Consider the following 19,230-nt stretch of genomic DNA (forward strand, 5'->3'; position numbering starts at 1 on the left):
TGACTGCCTTCTCTTGTCGGTGCAAAGTGCGGATCTCTTGGAAGTATATCCTGAGCAGGGCTGGGAACCTTTCACGGCATTTTTTCCGGAGATTCACGACATTTTCGGCCTCATAGACTTTCATAGAGGACTTACATGTGCCGTGAAACTTCAAAAACTCTCAGCCTCAATCACGAATTATGGGTGTGGGACCACCTTCGCTATCTCAAATTCCATGTGCGCAAACGAACTATTCCTGGGGAATGATGAATGATGAGTCCCTACGGAGAAGCTCCGAGCCTAGATAATTGAGATTTTATTAGGCAACTAGATTCAACAGTTTGACACCCTCCGAGTATCAAGATATTCGTGGTGAACTCCGCGGATGAAAATAAATCCACAAAATCCTCGAAATGAACCAATGATCTTCCGCGTTTCGCGTCCAGCATCCGTCATTCCAGCCTGAACGCGCGGAAAGCGGGAAGCCCTCATGACTCATGGGTCGGGAGTAGAGATCATCACCGAGATCTTGCGCCGGCCCGTCTGCTATATATCGCTCCCGAATTTCACGCTGCGAAAGTCCACATGGAATCCCCTTGCCGCCCCGGGTGTTTTCAGGAGCTCAAGCTTGAGCCGAAGCGTCCCGCCCCCGATGAGAACGGCGTCCTGCCGCCCCTGGCCATATACCCGACGCTTAGCCGCACCGCTATTATTATTATTGCACCTTTGTTTTCACTAGCTAGCTTTCTGCTCGTCCCCCGCTCCCCGCCGCCGCGGTGTTCCGATATATATGTGTATACATACGGTCGTCTATCGAGTCTGGCGAAGCCGCTATCTGCTGACTGATCGGATCTCCCTCTTTATTCTCGCCCACTGACGACGGTCGAAATCATTCATACATGGTACCGAGCCTTCGAGAGATCGGGGACAGGAGAAGGATCCAGCCTATTCAGTGGGGATCCGTAAACGAAGTTCTTGGTGATTTAAATCCAGTCATGGCCGATCAGCTATCGCTTTTCTGTGAAAGAAAAACCTTTTAACAGTGTGATTGAGCTTTGACGTTTAGAGCAACCTCCGAGATCCGTTTGGAGTTCGAAAAGGCGGTTTTTCTGGTGCGCGAGGAAGTGAGTTCGTCGCTATCGTATTCGCTCAATCGCGGCTGCCGTTGTCGGTCGCCGTCGATCAGTGTCGTCGGTGTAGTCGGATTCAAAACATAAACAAACACACTCACTCAGTCAGTCTGTGAACCAACGATGACCGAAGAAGCCGGCGAGTCCCAGGCAATCGAACTGAAAGAAAAAGCCAATGCCAAGTTCAAAGGTACGTTCTTCCGCCATTCCTAATGGTAGGGCGGGGGAGGGGTTCATCCTGGCGTGCTCTAATTCGTTTCTAACGGGTCGCCAACGAGTTCGCACTCAGTCGCCGACGCATGCTCATCCGTCGACGAACTCGAGCCATGCCGCTCCGCGCGGGGATGTTCAATCCCCTCGAGCGCATTTCTTCCTGGAGGGTCCTCGATCCGGAAATCGACATTCATTCGTTTCTGGTGTCCTCAACGGACTGGATTCATATTTCCGACCCAATCGATGAACGGAGTTTTTCTTAAAATCCGAGGGACTTCCGCTTTGGCTGGACAGGCCCGGGATCGATTGATGCGGCCAAGCGTTCTGTCCATGTTACGAGTTGTGGGGAATCCTCTTTGATTCACGTACAGACGCAGATAATAGGAACTCGGATTCGATGGGGAAAGATTCTGAATTTGAAGTGGTGATAAATTTTTTCTGGGTCTCCTCGCAGTCCCCGAAGAGCAGCCACTCACACTGCCCCAGGTTTGAAACAAACGGAAATATTGAGCTCCTGTTGTGATCCGCAAAGCCACAATGTTCGTGTGCCTAATTTCCAAACGCAGTGTCTGCTGAGAGACGTCGTCACCAGCATGCGAGTTCGGTCCGAATCTTATCCTCGTGCTCCTGGTGTGAGCTCGGAGAATTCTGGGTTGGCGGTACCGAGGAATATCTGTTCGAGAGCGAATATCGAGACTCATAGAGTCACCTTCCGTTCCAGAGCAACGCTACGAGGAGGCCGTACAGCTGTACAGTGAGGCGATTGAGGCGGAGCCGAGTGCAATTCTGTACGGCAACAGAAGTTTTGCATACTTGAAGTTGGAATGTTCCGGCTACGCATTGCGAGATGCAACGGAAGCGATACTGTTGGATCGGAAATATGTCAAGGGTTATTACCGACGTGCGCAAGCCTACATGTCTCTTGGCAAGTTTAAATTCGCGCTGAGAGACTTCGAAGCCGTAAGTGAAGAGGGAACATGTTGACAGATAATGGCAAAAAGGGCGGCTCATGGGCTTTCACGCTGTGGAACACCTCTACACCCCATATCAAACATGCTTAAAATCCTCAGGTAACAAATGCCTGCCCGAATGACCAAGATGCAAAGAAACGTTACCTGGAGTGCAAGAAAATAGTGCAACGGATAGCCTTCGAGAACGCCATCCGTGTCGACGATGTGAAAAAAAGCGTAGCTGATGCTTTGGATCTCGATTCTATGAGCATCGATGACGATTACGACGGACCTTGCCTCGATGAAAAAGGCATCACCGCCGAGTTCATGGAGCAGCTCATCGACAAATTGTCAAAATGCGGCAAACTCCATCGCAAGTACGCCTATCAGATCCTTCTTGAAGCGAAAGCCATCTTCGAGAAGTGTCCGACGCTTGTCGATATCGAAGTGCCCGATGTGAGTACTCTTGGGAAAACTTTTTTCAGACTATGCGGAAGTTAGACGCATCGGAATTGAATCTATCGATCGGAACGATCCGTTCAAGCTCCCCCGTTGATATTTCAGGGGCAGAAGTTCACAATCTGCGGCGACATTCACGGACAGTTTTATGACCTCTTGAATATATTCAAGCTAAATGGAATGCCCTCAGAGAGCAACCCCTATCTTTTCAATGGGGACTTCGTCGACCGCGGTTCTTTCTCCGTAGAATGCATTCTCGTTCTCTTCGGTTTCAAGTTGCTCTACCCCAACCATTTCTACATGTCGCGAGGTAAGGAATAGATGCTCTGAAGAATTTCTGATGATGATCTAGTTATGGGCAGAGATACATTCGCGGTGAAAATGATAGAGCTCCTTTCGACGCCCGCAGAGAAAGGCTCTCTCGTTTCGACCGCGCTTGTGGATCAAATGATGTGGAGTGTGGATTCCGTGATTAATGTGCGGAGATAGGCGTCTGACGCATGCATGTGGGTAACTTCGGTTCATCTTCCGCAGGTAATCACGAGAGCCACACAATGAATAGAATGTACGGCTTCGACGGGGAAGTTCGGTCCAAATACACCGAGCACATGGCCCAGCTATTCACCGAAGTCTTCTGCTGCATCCCGCTCGCGCACGTCATCAACAAAAAAATCTTCGTCACTCACGGGGGACTCTTCTCCGAGGACGATGTCACCCTTGAAGATATACGCAATACGGATCGCTTCCGGGAGCCACCGGAGAACGGCAAGTGGAGACGGCGGTCAATCCTATAGTTCTGACGGAGAAAATTGAATGAATGGACTCAGTTGATTAGGGCAAATGATTTTCAAGGTATCATGTGTGACCTGCTTTGGTCGGACCCGATGAGCATGCGGGGTCGTTCTCCATCGAAACGTGGAGTCGGTGTCCAATTCGGTCCCGACGTCACGGAGAAGTTCCTGCAGAAGAACAACTTGGAATACGTCGTCAGATCACATGAGGTGAAGCTACAGGGCTATGAAGTGGTCCACGGCGGTAAATGCATAACCGTCTTTTCGGCTCCCAATTACTGCGATCAGATGGGCAATAAAGGTGCCTTCATTAACATCACTGGCGGCGACCTCACACCGAAGTATACAGTCTACGAAGCCGTGGTAGGTTCTGATTTCGCAAAAGGAAACAATTTACCGCCGAATATTCTACCCGGGACGCAGGAGACAAGCAGAAGCCTTCTGTAGAGTCTTATCGGCGATTCATTGATTTCCAGCCTCATCCGAATATCCGACCCATGGCCTACGCGTCAAGCTTAGTGAACATTTGAAGCGCCGTTCGATTGATGGTCGGAGGCACTTATATCTAGGAAAGGAAATAGTGAAATAGGTACATTAAATGAGCGTTGTTGGAATGCTCGCGACCGAGCTCAAAGACACACATTTTGCCAACATAACTGCGATGAGGGGAACAAAGACGGAAACAGACGGCATCGATGGGCTATTGATTGCTGACTGAATCTGAATGGAGAGACTGTGAGGATTCCTTGTCGCTAGATAGAATACCTGATATTTTTGAAAAATCTGATTTCTGGTGTCGGATCGGCGAGGATTGTGCTGGGGCGGCGTGAAAATTTTCCCCTTTAGCGTGACAGAAATCACATCCTCGAAAGCATCATCTCACACCGAAATGAAGAGACTGACATATGAAAAATTCTCCATCGTCTCACATTGGATATGCGAAAGGGATTCTCATCTGATGGAAAAATTCCAATAAATCTCTGTTGATTGCAATCTGGTATGAGCGCGCTCTCATTTTTGATCGAGAAGTGGATTGCACACGATGGTTCTCATTTCATGGTCCTCGCGGAGGCTACCCCGAATAATTCGACCGCTTTTGTGGTTGACGCACCAGCATTTCGCACCGCTGCACTGTTTCGGTTGGAAGAGTTTCGGCTTGAACCGACCGCACTGAAAATACGGAGGAGGAATCAAATACTATCGATCGGGAGTGTAGGTACCTAGAGCAAATCAATATTCTTCGCTCCGTTCGCTCGCGACAGTCACCTTAGGAGAATGTCGGATATCAAACTGTTCCTCAGAGACGCACCTGGGGAATGTAGAGGCCGAGCACCTGACCTATTCGTTTCTCAACAAACTTCAGGAGCTTTCGACATGTGCACCATTTCCCTTTATTGGAATCACGGCACTGCTGAAGCTCGGGACGATCTTCGTGTTCCACCGTTTCTTCTGCGTCGTGATCGCTCGCATCGGAAGGTGCTAATGACATGACGAGGAGAAGCAGTAGGGGGGCGATACACAGCGGACGTGTCATTTTCCTTCTCCGAGCGATCTCCTTGATTCTTTATCGTCTCGGCTATCCTTATATAGAGCGTTGGGGCCACGTGAGCTAAGGTTCGAGATTGATGTTTTCGCGGAAATGATCCATCACCTGTGAACAAAGGGGATGAGTTCAGTTGTAGCTCCCATGTGATGCGACTACGTTCCGTCCGTCAGAGAGGTCCGGTATCCTCGATCGTTATCAATTTCGAACTTGGACAAGACCATTCGACCCCCCCCCTCCCGGAAGCGTGCTAAAATTAGGGCAGACAGGGCGCTGTGTCTTGAGGCATCAGGCTTCTCGATAGAGAGAGGAGCTAGAAAGATTTCCCGGTCTTACGATTTCCCCGGTAGAGCTGGCGACATTTCCGGCATGCGAATCGCGCTTGGGGAAGATTGGAGGAAAAAAGAAAACTCAAGGGCGGCCCTACTGACTTCTACCGTGCGCGGTAGCGACATCATGGACGAATTTCCACTTCCAGAGCACCTGTCTACCTCTTTAAGTTATTTCGTTGTGATAATCATCGAAATTCTGGATTCCCCCGACGAGCCGGGCTGGAGCTCGGTTGCGTATACCTTAATGTCTCGTCCTGTCATCGTATCGTTCGATTAGCTAGTCCCGTTCTCCGTGTCAGCGTATATTCGGCTTCTCCCTGTGATTATCTCGAACGATCGAGACCTCCAAGCCTCCAAGCGAATCGGACGTGGCATTCCTGCACTCAGGGTAGAGAACAAGTCCCACAATCTCGAGTTCCTCCCGCTGTCATAGAGTCGAATTCCCAGTGCATCGCGCCGTGCGATTGATACCGGATCAGGGAATGACTCCCCGAATGGGATCAAAACGGTTCCACCGGCGCGCGGCGGCTCGCTCCTGCCACTGATCCAAGTTCAAACATCCGCGCCAAATATGGGTGGTTTCGAGATTGACGTGTTCGAGTCACCATCCGTGCTGACTCTCTTACAAGTCATCTGACCACCTCCATCCGCACTGGTGGTCTCAGGTCTCACATCAGTCACGCTCTTTTTGGAGAACTGTACGAGTAGTGATACCGGAGTCCCCTGCGAGAAGATCAGCTCAGAGGTTTCCGGGTTCGGGTCAGCCATGAGAGTGTTCCTGACTGCGCTACTCCCTTTGGTGGCCGCAAGCTCTGTTCGTTTTCCAGTCGTTCAAGATGACATCAAGTTCAATAGTGTGAACTCAATCAAAGCATCACAGGTGGGCGATGTTCTGTCCGCTCTCAATGGATACACAGTGCACTCGAGCGATGCATGGAAAGGTATCCGGAGCTACAATCCAATTCGGCATCCAGTATTTTTCCTCATCGCGAATTTCGAAATGCCTCAAAATTTCCCGGAGCTCACCATGAACTCGAACCTCCACTTCGACCTGGAGAACGATAACAACCTCGACGACGAATTCAACGAGTTTTCAACGCGCAGCGCGAACAGATGGCCAGATGCCGCCGCGAAAATGATCTCGATCGATGTCGCGGGAGACAAGAGTCAGGAACGTCTGAAGGAAGCTATTGGAACCCTGAGAGATGAGAATTTCGATCAAAGCAACGATTCCGATCGGGCTTTCATGCTCGAGTACACCATGTTCAACAACATCATCGATGAAATTCCCAAGTATCCCATGAATGAAGTTCCTTCCACCGTGTATTGGATCAATCTGAATTCGGTCCGCCGACTCGCCGCCGATTACGGCACGAAGCACGAGAAACCCCTTAGAGCCGCTCAGCTTCTAAGTGAGCTCGTGGGGAAGGCGACCGGGAGACTGGAAAGTCATCCGAGATCTCTTTTCATGGTCATCCAGGAGACCGTCGAAGGGAAAACCCGGAGCAGACGTCAGGCCGAAGCTAAACCTTCCGCAGAGAAGGCTGCGTCTGGAGTAGCTTGGAATGCTTACGAATACGACTCGGATTTTAGCACTGTTTTCGCTATGTCGCTCTTCACTATGTTGATCATCACCCTTGGAGTCTATGCGACCTCGATTGGGCTCTGGTTTATGGATCCCGGCCGAGACTCGATCATCTACAGGATGACGTCCCAGCGGATGAAGATGGAATAGACATATCGTTTGGAGGAGGTGTGGGAAGCAAAACTCGCCGCGCGTCCGCTCAACTTCGGAATGGCCGGATGATGAAGGATTATTACCGATCCCTAATTTTAGTTTCCAACCGACCGTTATGAATGGTTGACGATTGATACTGTTCTCGGCCCTTGGTGGGGAAGGAGAGGAAAAAGTGTGCTGATTCCTCCCCAAGCATGCTCGAGCCTGACGAGTATTGCCCTTGTATTATCATCACGAGGGATGTTTGTTGAATGCGGGGTTATTTAGTTTAAACGCACACACAGCCTTCCTGTCGTCGAACCGCCGCGACAAGGGTTCTGTTAACATGAGCAAAAGCTTAGCGACGAAAATCGTGCTGGTGTGCTGGAGTTGTTGCTCTGATTCCCGATGTATACGTGATAATTTCTGCTGCGTTCCTCTGCTCCTGATTGAATGAGAATGATTTTATGGGTTTCCACTAGAACGAAAATAAAGTCACGGAAGTAGTATACCCCCGCTGTTTCGACCTGAAGTTGCCATCTCAGCAGAGGTGAGAATCGATTGGTCTCTTCAAGCCAGCCCTTGAGGCCTACTCGAAGGGAGTCTACTACTTCTTCTTCTTCGAACTTCCCCAAAACCCTATTTCCCAAGGTTGGACATCGGCACGGGACTGGATCACGTGTCTGCTTCACCATATCACAAGACATCCTCCTCTCGCGTTGCTGGCTGACTTAGCAATGGGAGAGGATGAGGGAGTAGCTCTCTGTAGGCTCCAAGACCCGTTCCAGAGTCGGGAAGTCCGACTGTCATTGCTCTCATTTCATGGAACGATTGTCGCACCGTCGTTCTATCAGGAATATCGAAGATTTTTCCTGCACAGAGCGCCAGACGAGTATTGCCGTCGATAATCGGATGCCGGGAACTACTCAGGCGTATCTCGGATACCGTGAATATTCCAATATTCCAACCCCTCTCCAATAGTAGCCCGGCTTTGACATGAGCCCCTCGAGGGAAATCGAATCAGAATTCCGAGAAGCTCTGTTCCAGAACATACTCCGAGTTTCAGAAGTCTAGAGAAAGCGAGCTTTCTGAAGTCTCGTCTTCCCAATCACCGTCATTGCACAACCCAGCGTGGAATCATGAGGGGCACCCCGATAATAGAAGCTCCCCCCCAATAGATGCCCGTTCCTCATAGAATTTTGAAGATAATTCGGTCTAAAAACATAATCTGGGATCACTTGGATTCTCACTTCACAACTCTCGCGTAATTGGATGGACGTCCCGGATCTCAACCCCGTCGACCACAACGATGAATCATGAACCTCGAAGGGCAATCATGCACGAGGGGAAAAATAGCGGGGTTTCACATGGCAGAAGTCGAAAGTGATTGTGACAGAATAGTACGCAAGCTTTCAGCATAGCGCGGATTAGAAGAAGGGTAAAAGTATAAGTTGGATTAGTGCGGGTTAGCTAGTAGCAGATGAGCGAGGACCCGGAAAAACCGGTCTGAATTACGTCCGACGTGATTTGAGGCGGTATCGAGCAGGAAATGAGTGGGAGTTTGGTTTCTGCAGTAAGCATTCCCGAAGTCTCCACGGATCAGGAATACCACGATTCTGATACGCCATGGGACGGCTGCCCAACAGGATAAAGATGAGTCTCTATCTCTCTTCGTCGAGGCGCAAGACTTCCTCCAAAGAAGATGGAGCATTTTGAGGAAGGTATCAAGCTCATACGACTTGGTGTCAGATTCGAGTCTAGGCCCGGGCCCGCCCCCCCGAGCGGCCTCCTTTCGCTATGCCTCCCCGCTGTTTTAGCGGCGAATGATCGAATCGACTAAACGACGGACCGGAGCACGTGCGACTTACCCGCTCCCTCGTAACATTCGCATCTCGCTCTGCTGTTTGGAGCGTGAACCAATGAAATTCAGCCACTACCTGTGAAAGTGAGATTTTTCGAAGTTTGGCAGGTCGTTCGATGAGTGGACTCCTGATAAAACGCTCCTGTCCGCTAGGCAGGATCTGTGGTGTCTTTGAATCCTCCGCATTTGGAATCATTGCGCTCCCTCACGAGAAGGGGACCTAGGGAAACACTTCCAGATATCCCTCGACAGATCTTTGTTTGCCCCAGAGGGCAATTCTGGTCCTGATGCGGACACTCGGATCGAGTGTCTGACTGAGAACCCTCAGAGAGCACCCAATATTCCTTGCGATCGCGTCTATTGTGCCGCTCAAGGTGAAGCAGTTCGAAAGTTCGAGCTGCCTGAAGACTATGGTTGCTGTTTCCTCTTCCAGCCCGATGTCGAGAGAAGAGCAATACTTCCCTCGGGGGAAGATCGCTTCGTCGGATACCCGCCAGGAGAAATTGCCGAAACGGAAAGACACTGAGGATTTGTTCAAAGTGCTAAGCTCCACAAAAAAGAAGGTGAGCCGCTCTTGATCGCTTTCGAGAAGCTATTTTGTGGCTCACGGTACGCCAGCCTTGTATGTGCAGCGGTACCTCCTCGACTGCCCCATCTGCTGCAATTCAATACTGTGGGATGCACCCTTGCAGAAAACTAAGAAGAACAAAAGCATCTCGAATGCCGAGGAACTCCAGGAGAATGAAGATGTTATCATCGAGCCTCTCACCCACAAGAGTATCCAGGAGGGCATGGTCCTTCTCGGGTGAGTGTCGCTCATCGAGCCGAACAAAATCCGATCATCGGAGACAGAAAAATTCACAGCGATCTCCCATTTCAGTGCGGTTCACTACGTCCAGGAGAACAGTCTGAGGATCGCACTTCCGGGCTGCGTGGCTCAGCTTCCCCTGAACCAGCTTTCACACCCTTACAACGATCTCGTGCAACGTTGGAGAGCCGAATCGTCAGCCGTGAAACGACGTGGACTCGGTCAAAAAGCACAGCCCGAGAAACTGATGCGTCTCGACGCGATGTACAAAGTTGGTCACATCATCAAGGTCGTCGTGCTGAGTAAAAATTCCGGGAACATCAATTTGTCTGCCTTATGCAACCATGTGAACGGAGGCATCACCCGTGAAACTCTACGGGACGGTATGATCCTCCAAGCGGCCGTGGCTTCGGTCGAAGACTACGGCTACAGCATTGAGCTTGGCATCGACGGACTTGCTTCAGCTTTCGTCTCCGCTGATAATTTCACCGAGGTCATGTACGTTGGCCAGATTTTTCTGGTTAGAGTGTCGAAGAGTCATGGAGGTCGTCTCAAATTCGTTCCTCACCATTTTGAGGAAGTTGCCAAAGACAACGATTGGAATCTCAACAATGTTACACCGGGTGAGTAGAGAGCTCCGGAGCGCGGTCACAGAATCGGTCGGAAAATATTCAAGTCAAATTTTCAACTTCGCTCTTGATTCATCACAGGACTTGTGGCAGAGGGGACCGTACTCCAGAGCGACGAAAATGGCGTGTGCCTCGCTCTGTTCGATGGCTCTGTGACCGCTTGCGTGGAACCTCGACAATGTCTCCGAGGGGCGGCCGTCAGCATCAACGACAAAGTCCGGGTCATCTTGATGTACACGCATCCGATCCTGAACACGGTTTATTGCTCGATGAGGATTCCTCCTGTTCATCCTGCGGACCCCTTCAAAGAATTCCACGGACTCTCCCTAGGTCAGCTGGTGAAGAAAGCGGTTGTCGTTCAAGTCACGTCGTCATTCGTCAAGCTCGATATACCTATAAAGAACTCGAGGCATACAGTTTGCGCGATCGCTGCCAAACCCAATGTCTCCGACGATGAGGCTGCAGACCCCAGCGATGTCTTCAGCGTGGGTAGGTGGCAGCGCGTTACTCATGCAATGGAGAAGATATTTGATCTGTGCATCGATTGTATCTCATAAGAACGCTTGGAGTCGTCGAGCTACCCAATCTTGCTTGCCAGTGTATGAACTTCGGTATATTCTTCCTCTTCAGGTCAAATTGCTCCTTGTCGCGTCATTGGTATGTCCTTGTTCGAAGGAGAACTCTACGTCTCGTTGAGGCACTCCGTTGTAATCGAAGGATGTTACTATACTGAACATGAGCTCTACGTCGGACGCATCTTGCCTGCCAAGGTTAAGTACACGAACGACTGCGGTATCGTTTTCGAGATATGCCCTGGAACCATCGCGTTCTGCGACTTTACGGAAGCTTCGCCCATCCTGAATAAGTCCAACGTGGCTGAGAAGTATCCCCCGGGAAAGCCGGTGCAGGTCGCAATCCGGTACATCAATGGTAAACACTATCCGCCGCGATATTTCGTCACGTGCAACAAGCAGCTGATTAAAAGTAAACATGGAATCATCGACCGATACGACGAAGGAAACGTCGGTAAGATTTCCGACGGTATAGTTCTGCTCACGGAGAGGCGAGGCCTCCTTCTCGGATTCTACAACAAGGTCCGCGGTTGGGTTCCCGAGGAACAGTTACCCCATTCAGCGAGCCGACCCGATGAAGTTTTCCGAAAGGGTCAGGTTCTCAGTGCGAAGGTTCTGAACGTCACGCCGGAGGCGAGTCGGATGACGCTGTCTCTGCGTTGCGTAGACTCCAAAGAATCGACGGGCCAGACCGACGACGTGGGAGCCGGGATCTCAACTGATCGGAGATACATCTTCGAGGGGAAAACCCATCTTGAGGCTCTCGTAGTCGATAAAGAGGGGACCTGCCTGAAAATCGTTGTGGAGGGATTCGGGAAGAGCTCACTCCCCGCGGAGCATCTGAGCGACTTCCCCGATTTGTCGAAGTCGTTACTGGAACGGATCAACATCGGTGATAGACTCGACGAACTCGCAGTCTTCGGCTCGTCAGAAGGAACAACTATTTTCAGCATGAAACCCCTCGTCGCTCAAGTGCTCGCGAGTTGTGGAAGCGAAGCGATGAAGATCACGGAAGGCGCAATTCTACCGGCATTGGTTAAAAAAGTCACTGGTCGTGGGGTGATGGTATCCTTGCCGAACAACCTGTCTGCCAGACTACTCATCAGGGACTTAAGTGATTCTTTCATTCCGAAGGATCAAGTCAATGTCAGTGAGGGATCTACGCTGATCTGCAAATTGACCTCCGCGTCAGAGCCGTTCACGGCGACGTGTAGAAAGTCCGCCGTGAACATTCGATCAGACACTTGCTACAGCGAGAGCCTCTCGAAAAGCCTGAAGAAACTACTCTCGTATGACGTTGACGACAACATCGGACGAGTGATCAAAGTCACTCCGCAAAGAGTAGACGTTGGAATCCTTTGCGATTATCGAGGACAGCGAGCCATCGCAAACTCGACGTTAACTACCGAAGGTCAGCTCGTCAACGAACAGCCTACAAATGCGATCATCCTGGGTTACCGTTTCAACGAAGGTCGACGGGATTATGTGGTTACAATCGATAGAGATGTCGTTTATAAGTATCTACAGGCTGTCCGTCAGAGCAAGAAAACTACGGCCAGTACTCATGTTAAGAGCAAGATGGAGGTCCTATTGCTCGATATACTGGAAGACTATGCTGTGGCGATTGCTAAAGACGGTCGTCTCCTTCTTTTGACGCTCGGCAGCCATCCCAACGATGTTCGACGGAGTGACTGGTGTTCGGAAAATGGCTCGACTAATCTTCCGAAGTTCATCAAGGTCTGCATCTACGAAATGGTGAGCGGGAGCGTCGGAATTGGAATATTCTGCCGAAGTGATAGCCTGTCGACCATCGATACCCACACCGTAACTGAGCTCGGAGAGCAATTACCGAGGTTCGACGATTTCCTCGTCTCAAGTAGCCCAGAATCGGGTCGTAGAACCGCCGAGGCCATGATACAGGAGTTCCTTCTTGAGTCGCAAGACGAGAGCGACGCTGAAGTGAACGGCACCATACGCATGAGGCAGCCAGGGAGCCTCGATGACGAGGAAGGCAGTTCCGAGGAAAATGAAGCCGATGAAGAAGATGATGATGACGACGACGATGATGAAGATATGAATTCCAACGATTTCGACAGTGAGGAGAGTGTTCTGGCCGATTCTGATGAGGAGGAAGAGCAGTCACCACCTTGATCGAGTCAGAAAGAGAGTCTGGCTCGTGGTTCGATTGCGTGATCCGAACGTCTCGGAAGCGATGTCGACCCATGCGCAAGACTCCCAGCAGTTTTGTATAAATTCTGTACAGAGCGTCATAAATTGTCGATTCAAGGGCTCGTAAGCTGCCCCGAAAAGCAGCGCATACGAGATCAGACCATCGATTAGATAAAAAACTTTGATTGAATACACAGTGCTTTTTCTTGTCGTACCCTGATATTCCATGGACGCTCCGGAACTTTCTGAATCAGGCTCTGAAACGCATCATCAAGATCCTGTCGAAGCTCCGATGCGGCCCCATCGATGGCCCCCAGCCCCTTGATCGAACTCAGGCGACCGTTGCCTTAGCGGAGTAGGAGAGACAAAGCCCGCTAAGATCCTCGCGCCAATGAGTATGTCTTTTTATTCGATTCCCCGATTTGAGTTTCCTTTATACATTGTGCGATGCTGAAGTTGGAACATCCGCAAGAATAACAACCCTGGGAGGATTCAGGGGAGAAGTCAGAGGGTCGATTGAGAGCTCCGTGGAGCCTCAGTTTCCGTTTCCTCCGATAGCCGCCTCTAGATTGGAAAGTAGGTAACGCGTGAGTCATCTTCGAGTAGCCCGGCAGTCGTCGCTTCACGAAGAAACAGCAGTCTGGAATGGGATTTCGGCAAAGCCGTATGAGGGAATGCGAGCAAAGGCGTACCCCGGAGGAATCCCGCAAGACTGGGGTATTAGGCATGGTGGCATCGTACCCAACGGCATCGATTCCGACCGGAACTCGTTCAAGCGACCATCCACCTTCGAGGCGGGGACGGACGATCGACCTCTCGAAATATGATCTAGGCAGGTGGGAAAAATTCGAACTATGCTACTCACCATTTCTTTGTAGGCCTCTTTCAAGGCCTCGATCGTGTTAGCATTTGAGAAATTGTTGTTGTCAGAGGTGGGTGCATATGCGTGATGAGGGTAGCTGGGATTTTCTCCCCGTGGCACGATTTTATTCGCTCGAACATGGAACGGGAAGTAGTTGTTCTTTCGAGACGGCCAAACCATATGCTGGAATGTATTATTACATGCTGTATCGCTTCGTTGGACAATGACGGGAACCGGGATTAATTGCAAGGGAGCAGGGCAGACTTACGAGGAAAGCAATATGAGCGAATGCCATGATGAGCTCTTCGACGAACGCAACGCTCCTTTCGCGGAACCAATTCGGTATCGCAAAAGTCGCAATCAGCACCAAGATCGGCATGGATACGAACCATGTTGTGAAAATTACCACTAGCTGCGTATAGAAGGAGAGCTTCTCCGGATATTTGTACAGCGTGAAAATGACGGCGTAAACGAACCAGGCCCACGACAGAATTCTCAGGACAATGATCGCGTATCCGGCGGGCGACTCATACAGGTAGAGGACGTAGCCCGGGTCGAAAACCTATCCGGGAAAACAAGTCATATATTATCCGAATGGCCAGCAGCGATCAACCCTCGATCGGAGTCAATGATTATTATCGGTTCGCTCTGGTCTATCTTCTACGGAGAATCCTCCGTGGCGTGCGAGATCCCTATCGGATCAACAAGGAAGTCGTCACCGTGCTGAACGAGGCGCCCACTGGCGACCGAGTTGGCGGCGAAGGCCGAATCTGACTCTCGAAGTTCCACAGTCGGAAGCCGGTATTGTACCGCTCGTAGCATGGACGAGGCTGCCTCTGCGGCGAGGCTGACCGATGTGAGATGTATCGGCTGACTTTGCGCGACTTCGCCCAGCCTCGAGACTGGTCTGCATTATCGATCGATGAGAGCCCTCTTTCAAGGTCGCATCAATAGAGCTCCCTCCGCGCTTCGGAGACAACTTATCGCTTGCTCTCGCAATCGAACGAGATTGCATGGGAACTACACCTTCCCCGACTATTCCGCAATGAGAGCTTATAGAAGGCAAAATTCAGCGCAGAGCCAGGGGAAAGAGGAATCAAGCGTAAAAGAAGGGGATTTCCAGAATTTCCAGCGCCAATGGCGAACTATGGCGATGTCTCGGATGAAAATATTTGGAGAAGAAGAAAAATACTCACGTATTGCTCATACATCAGAAGGCTCACGTAGAGGACCGTGTAGGAAGCCATGAGCGCGTGGATCTTCACCGTGGTTTTGTATTTGAGGCGCGCGCGAGTTACCGTGTAACCTTTGCCTATCAGGAGCAACATAAGCTGCAGGGACAGCGTCGAAATCGTTGTGAAGATGTTCGCTGCGGGGAGGGGGGGAATCGTCAAGGAATTGAGAATCTCAGGGTCCCTCGTCGCCAGAGGGATACCAGGCGTTGTCTTCAGGTCCTTCCCTCCCGGTCAGCGCCAGGAATCTGGAATTCCCTCCCCCTTTTGACCGAATGGCGATAACTCACCCAGAAGCTTTATACCGGTTCGGTCCTGGCCAGAATCAGCAATGATGCAGTAGTAACAGATGATCATGACGAGATGAGATAATTGGAAACTCAGTGACACCATGTACAGTTTGTATGTTTTGTGCAGCAGGTTCCGACCGTGGAGTTTATCTGGAAGAGCGCTCGGAGGTGAAATTCGCGATCTAGCTTTTCGGAATCGCGCTATCGGAAATCTCGAACCGAAGACTTCAACAGGGCCGAACTCACTCGCTGTGTAGATGGCGAGCACGCAAAGAATGAGGTACATCACCAGGAAGGCGATGTCGGTGTGGAGTATATCTGTAAGAAAATACTTCTTGATAGCGGAGGCTCGGGGTTGATGCTCTCTCTCGGAGCGCTCCGTCGTCGTCTCCGTCACGGGTCAATTTCTTTGATAGTCCACTCACAGAATTGATCAGCGGAGAAGTGGCGGAACCACCACTCGCTGATATTGGCGTTCAGAGTATCGAGTCTGTAGCGGAGAACCATGCCAGTATAATTTGTTCTTCGATTCCGGCAGTTAGCTGCAGCGATGTACCACCAGCGAGGTCTGGCTGTCTTGAATCCTATGTCTCCGACACATTGCACTCTGGGCGTGGGCTCGTCGATGAGCGAGCAGTCGGCTTCGTTTTGATTCAGCACGATCACCTGATTGCGATTCTTGTCCAGTGGCTTTATGCGCTCGATGCAAGTCTGAGGAAACGACAGAATCGCGCTGTGTATCGGCCCTCAGTCTTCTCTCTGGTCGGCTGATTCATTACCGGGAGAAATTCGATCTCATGTGTCTCGAGACGACAGATACACTGGAATCCTCCTTACTACGAACACGCCGACAGAAACGGCTCGATTGAATGAATGTTCGCTGTAGCGAACTAGTTCGACCATTCGACGGGTCTGTGGGATAAGGTCTTAGGGAAACCGACCAAAGAATCAGAAATTAGCGTACTCTACAGCGGGAATTCGTTGTAAGGAGGCAATACTGTAAGTAGGATTCAGCTTACGAGATTAGAGCGGTACACAGTCTCCCAGAGGTTGGGCGCGTCGTAATAAAGTAGCAGCTCGACAGGGCCGTACTCCTTTGGAAAACTGATGTTGTACTTGAAATGTCCTTGCAGCGATAGGAAACAGAAACGACCCAGGAACACCCATTCCTAAAAGGTAGAAAATACAACGGTCACGACGAGCCGAGGAGCTTCCAGGCCCGATCACGCATCGGCACCGAACGTCGCCCGAGCCGAATTTTAGAGAAGCCGAACGTCCGTCTCTGATCGCGTGTCTAGGCATTCGAAACGAAACTGCCGGTGCATCCCGCGGACACTGGAAATTATCGGCCCCTCGATGCCAAAGACATTCTTCTCTCGAGCGAGTGAACTTGTTGTTGTCACCCTTCTATCAGAGTCCGAGGGCGGGGTGGCATTCGCGAGCACTGGCCACCACGGAAACAGGATGTCATTGCATGGAGGCTCCTGTCGGAATCAGCCGGCAGGAGGGTTCAACGATGGCCCCGACCCCCGACCTACTTGGGCGCATCCTGGGAGGTGATATGGAACGCCAACTGAAGACTTGCGGGGCTGCTCGCGCTGGAAGCTTGTATTCGAGCCGTACGTGAGACGCCGCGTTACACGTTCTACCGGCAGTCCGTCCACCATTGAGCTCCGCCAATGCGATTCTCCAGTGCCTAGTGGGTTGGTGTGGCCCCTGCTGTGTGTTGAGAATTCGCGCTTGACAAGGATGCGTCCTTTGATCAACAGATCGATACATTGACAATATTAGGATACGACAAGGCCCGCGTCGACTCCTGCTCTCCTACTGCCTGAACGTGGTGGCTCCCATCCGACGTCTGAGAACGCTCTGAGTCCTGCGTCGGAGTTCCTTCGATGTATGACACTTATCTTCCAGCTTTCCCAATGGAAGGGTCGCATTCTGTGTGACTGCATGCACTCCACTACGAGAATGCACTCCACGCCATCGCGCGTTTTCAATGCAAGGAGCTCGACCCCCTTCGCGCTCGAGAGCCCGAGAGGGGACAGCTCCGAGGATTCGAAATCATAGCGACGTAGGATTCCGGAGCATCGGCTCCGTATAAGTATCTCGCACTCGTAACACTTCTTGAGTAGATCCAGCTCGATATTAGAGGATAGGTTGAGGCTCATTTGTTTTCGCTCACTAAAATCGGCGAATTTTATAGCCAGCGCTAGCCGGAATTCTCTGGTATCTATCGGGAAATACCGGGTGCGCGAGAGGCTTCAGTTCGCTCCGACCCGAATCTGGAACGCATCCCGTGCTCCGGGGCCTAGGCCATCAACTCTTCGAGCAGCGTCGGACCTGATGATTCGGCGTTTCTTCAATTATGAACATGTCTCTCGCTCCGAAGGCTTCAGTTAAGCTTCAAGTCGAGCGGCATCGGGCGTCTCTATCGTGACTTCCATCTCTCGGCGAAGACTCGATCTTCGCCGAACTCCTGACTGACACAGATTCCTCGAAGCATCCCCCGACGAGGGCTCCAACCGTCCCGCACACCTTCGAACCTCAGTTCATGCAATCCAGTCCTTGGTCTCTGAGATATCGGTGGCTATGATTTCCATGAAATTTGGAGCCGGAGCCATGGACAGTGGGGACCAAAAACACGACCCTCGTGAAGCACTAGCTCCTCACGAACTATCTCGCTGCTTTACGAGTACCTCTGATGGCTATTCTCTCATTCTCTCCCTTCAAAGCCTCGCGAGTTAGAGACGACCTTATTCGACGAGTTGTCGATTTCCTCGATCGAATCGGATTCGAGCTTACCTGCCGGGTACGTATGTTGTTTTTGAAAGTCAGACTCGACCCAGCTTGGAAAGTCAAATAAAGGCAGAGCAAACCAAGCGGTCCCGTCGAACTCATCGTGCCTCTTCGGTTTCAGCCGTAAGGTGATTTCATGTCTCTCCCAGCGGGAAAACGAAGCTTCCGGGTCCTTGCAACCGAGAGGATGGATTCCTCGGTAGTCAGAACATGTCACCTACGAAACGTTATCGGTGATTCCGATGACGGAAATGCGCCGCCGCGAAAAGCGACGAATGTCCACTTCACTGAGGGAGAGGATCTAATCTATAGGAGCAGAGGGTACCGCGGTCCCCATGGAGATCAGAGCAACACCTTCAGGCTGTCTCAAAAATCTCGAAACGAATTTAGCTGCATGTTTCGATTCGAGTCGGTCGCGTCGCCTCTCTCCATCACCGATTATGGTTCCTTCGCTGTGACGAAATGCTGACATCCCGTTTTTGAAGACCCGATCGGGAAGCATATCTCCATTTCGGAAGCCCCTCTCCTGATCCGGAGAATCACCGCACTCGTGTCTTTCAGATTCTCATTCTAGTCTGGTGTCTGTCCCATATATTAGGAGTCCCGGGGAGTCCCGTTGGTGGATCTCGCAGTCCCATTCGGCGCATACCGCCGCCGACGGTGTTTCGTTAGGATGACGAGACTCCCGGGCACCCCGGGCTCCGATAGCGGGTACAGGGTTTGGAGCTCGGGCACGGGATGAGCAATTCCCGGAGTCGCTGATTCTTCACTTGTCTGTTTCCCTTCCGAGCTTCCCTAGAATTGAAACTGTGGCCTAGACGCTTCCGCTCCGCGCCAGGATGACGGCTATTCTGTCAGCTCCCAAATGGCACAGACACAAAGCTACATCAAGTA

General features: G+C 51.1%; 5 protein-coding genes across 5 annotated transcripts; 3 read left to right on the forward strand and 2 right to left on the reverse strand.

Annotated features, from left to right (window-relative positions):
• The first annotated feature begins 755 nt into the window (after window positions 1-755).
• PpD3 (protein phosphatase D3) lies at window positions 756-4,518 on the forward strand. Its single transcript, XM_003745375.2, has 7 exons — window positions 756-1,299; window positions 2,044-2,282; window positions 2,393-2,728; window positions 2,837-3,041; window positions 3,266-3,496; window positions 3,584-3,885; window positions 3,999-4,518. The coding sequence occupies exons 1-7, from the start codon at window positions 1,233-1,235 to the stop codon at window positions 4,050-4,052; spliced, it is 1,434 nt and encodes a 477-aa protein (XP_003745423.1). The 5' UTR covers window positions 756-1,232; the 3' UTR covers window positions 4,053-4,518.
• On the reverse strand, window positions 4,485-5,071 carry LOC100899369 (uncharacterized). Its single transcript, XM_003745404.2, has 2 exons — window positions 4,832-5,071; window positions 4,485-4,692 (listed from the first exon to the last, which is right to left on the reverse strand). The coding sequence occupies exons 1-2, from the start codon at window positions 5,054-5,056 to the stop codon at window positions 4,534-4,536; spliced, it is 384 nt and encodes a 127-aa protein (XP_003745452.2). The 5' UTR covers window positions 5,057-5,071; the 3' UTR covers window positions 4,485-4,533.
• A 963-nt stretch (window positions 5,072-6,034) lies between these two features.
• ATP6AP2 (ATPase H(+)-transporting accessory protein 2) lies at window positions 6,035-7,630 on the forward strand. The gene has a single exon (XM_003745376.2). It carries the CDS (start codon window positions 6,164-6,166, stop codon window positions 7,130-7,132), a length of 969 nt encoding a protein of 322 aa, XP_003745424.1. The 5' UTR covers window positions 6,035-6,163; the 3' UTR covers window positions 7,133-7,630.
• Window positions 7,631-9,412: 1,782 nt separating this feature from the next.
• Window positions 9,413-13,331, forward strand: LOC100899510 (protein RRP5 homolog). Its single transcript, XM_029112059.1, has 5 exons — window positions 9,413-9,538; window positions 9,668-9,780; window positions 9,856-10,406; window positions 10,494-10,901; window positions 11,043-13,331. Exons 1-5 carry the CDS (start codon window positions 9,413-9,415, stop codon window positions 13,133-13,135), a joined length of 3,291 nt encoding a protein of 1,096 aa, XP_028967892.1. The 3' UTR covers window positions 13,136-13,331.
• Window positions 13,332-13,539: 208 nt separating this feature from the next.
• Window positions 13,540-18,589, reverse strand: LOC100899795 (transmembrane protein 145). Its single transcript, XM_029112075.1, has 9 exons — window positions 18,343-18,589; window positions 16,557-16,706; window positions 15,963-16,248; window positions 15,784-15,855; window positions 15,538-15,687; window positions 15,212-15,384; window positions 14,284-14,577; window positions 14,019-14,198; window positions 13,540-13,793 (listed from the first exon to the last, which is right to left on the reverse strand). Exons 1-9 carry the CDS (start codon window positions 18,436-18,438, stop codon window positions 13,776-13,778), a joined length of 1,419 nt encoding a protein of 472 aa, XP_028967908.1. The 5' UTR covers window positions 18,439-18,589; the 3' UTR covers window positions 13,540-13,775.
• Between the last annotated feature and the right edge of the window lie 641 nt (window positions 18,590-19,230).

This window comes from Galendromus occidentalis, unplaced genomic scaffold (assembly GCF_000255335.2).
Source record: "Galendromus occidentalis unplaced genomic scaffold, Mocc_1.1 scf7180000077483, whole genome shotgun sequence".
NCBI lineage: Eukaryota > Metazoa > Arthropoda > Arachnida > Mesostigmata > Phytoseiidae > Galendromus > Galendromus occidentalis.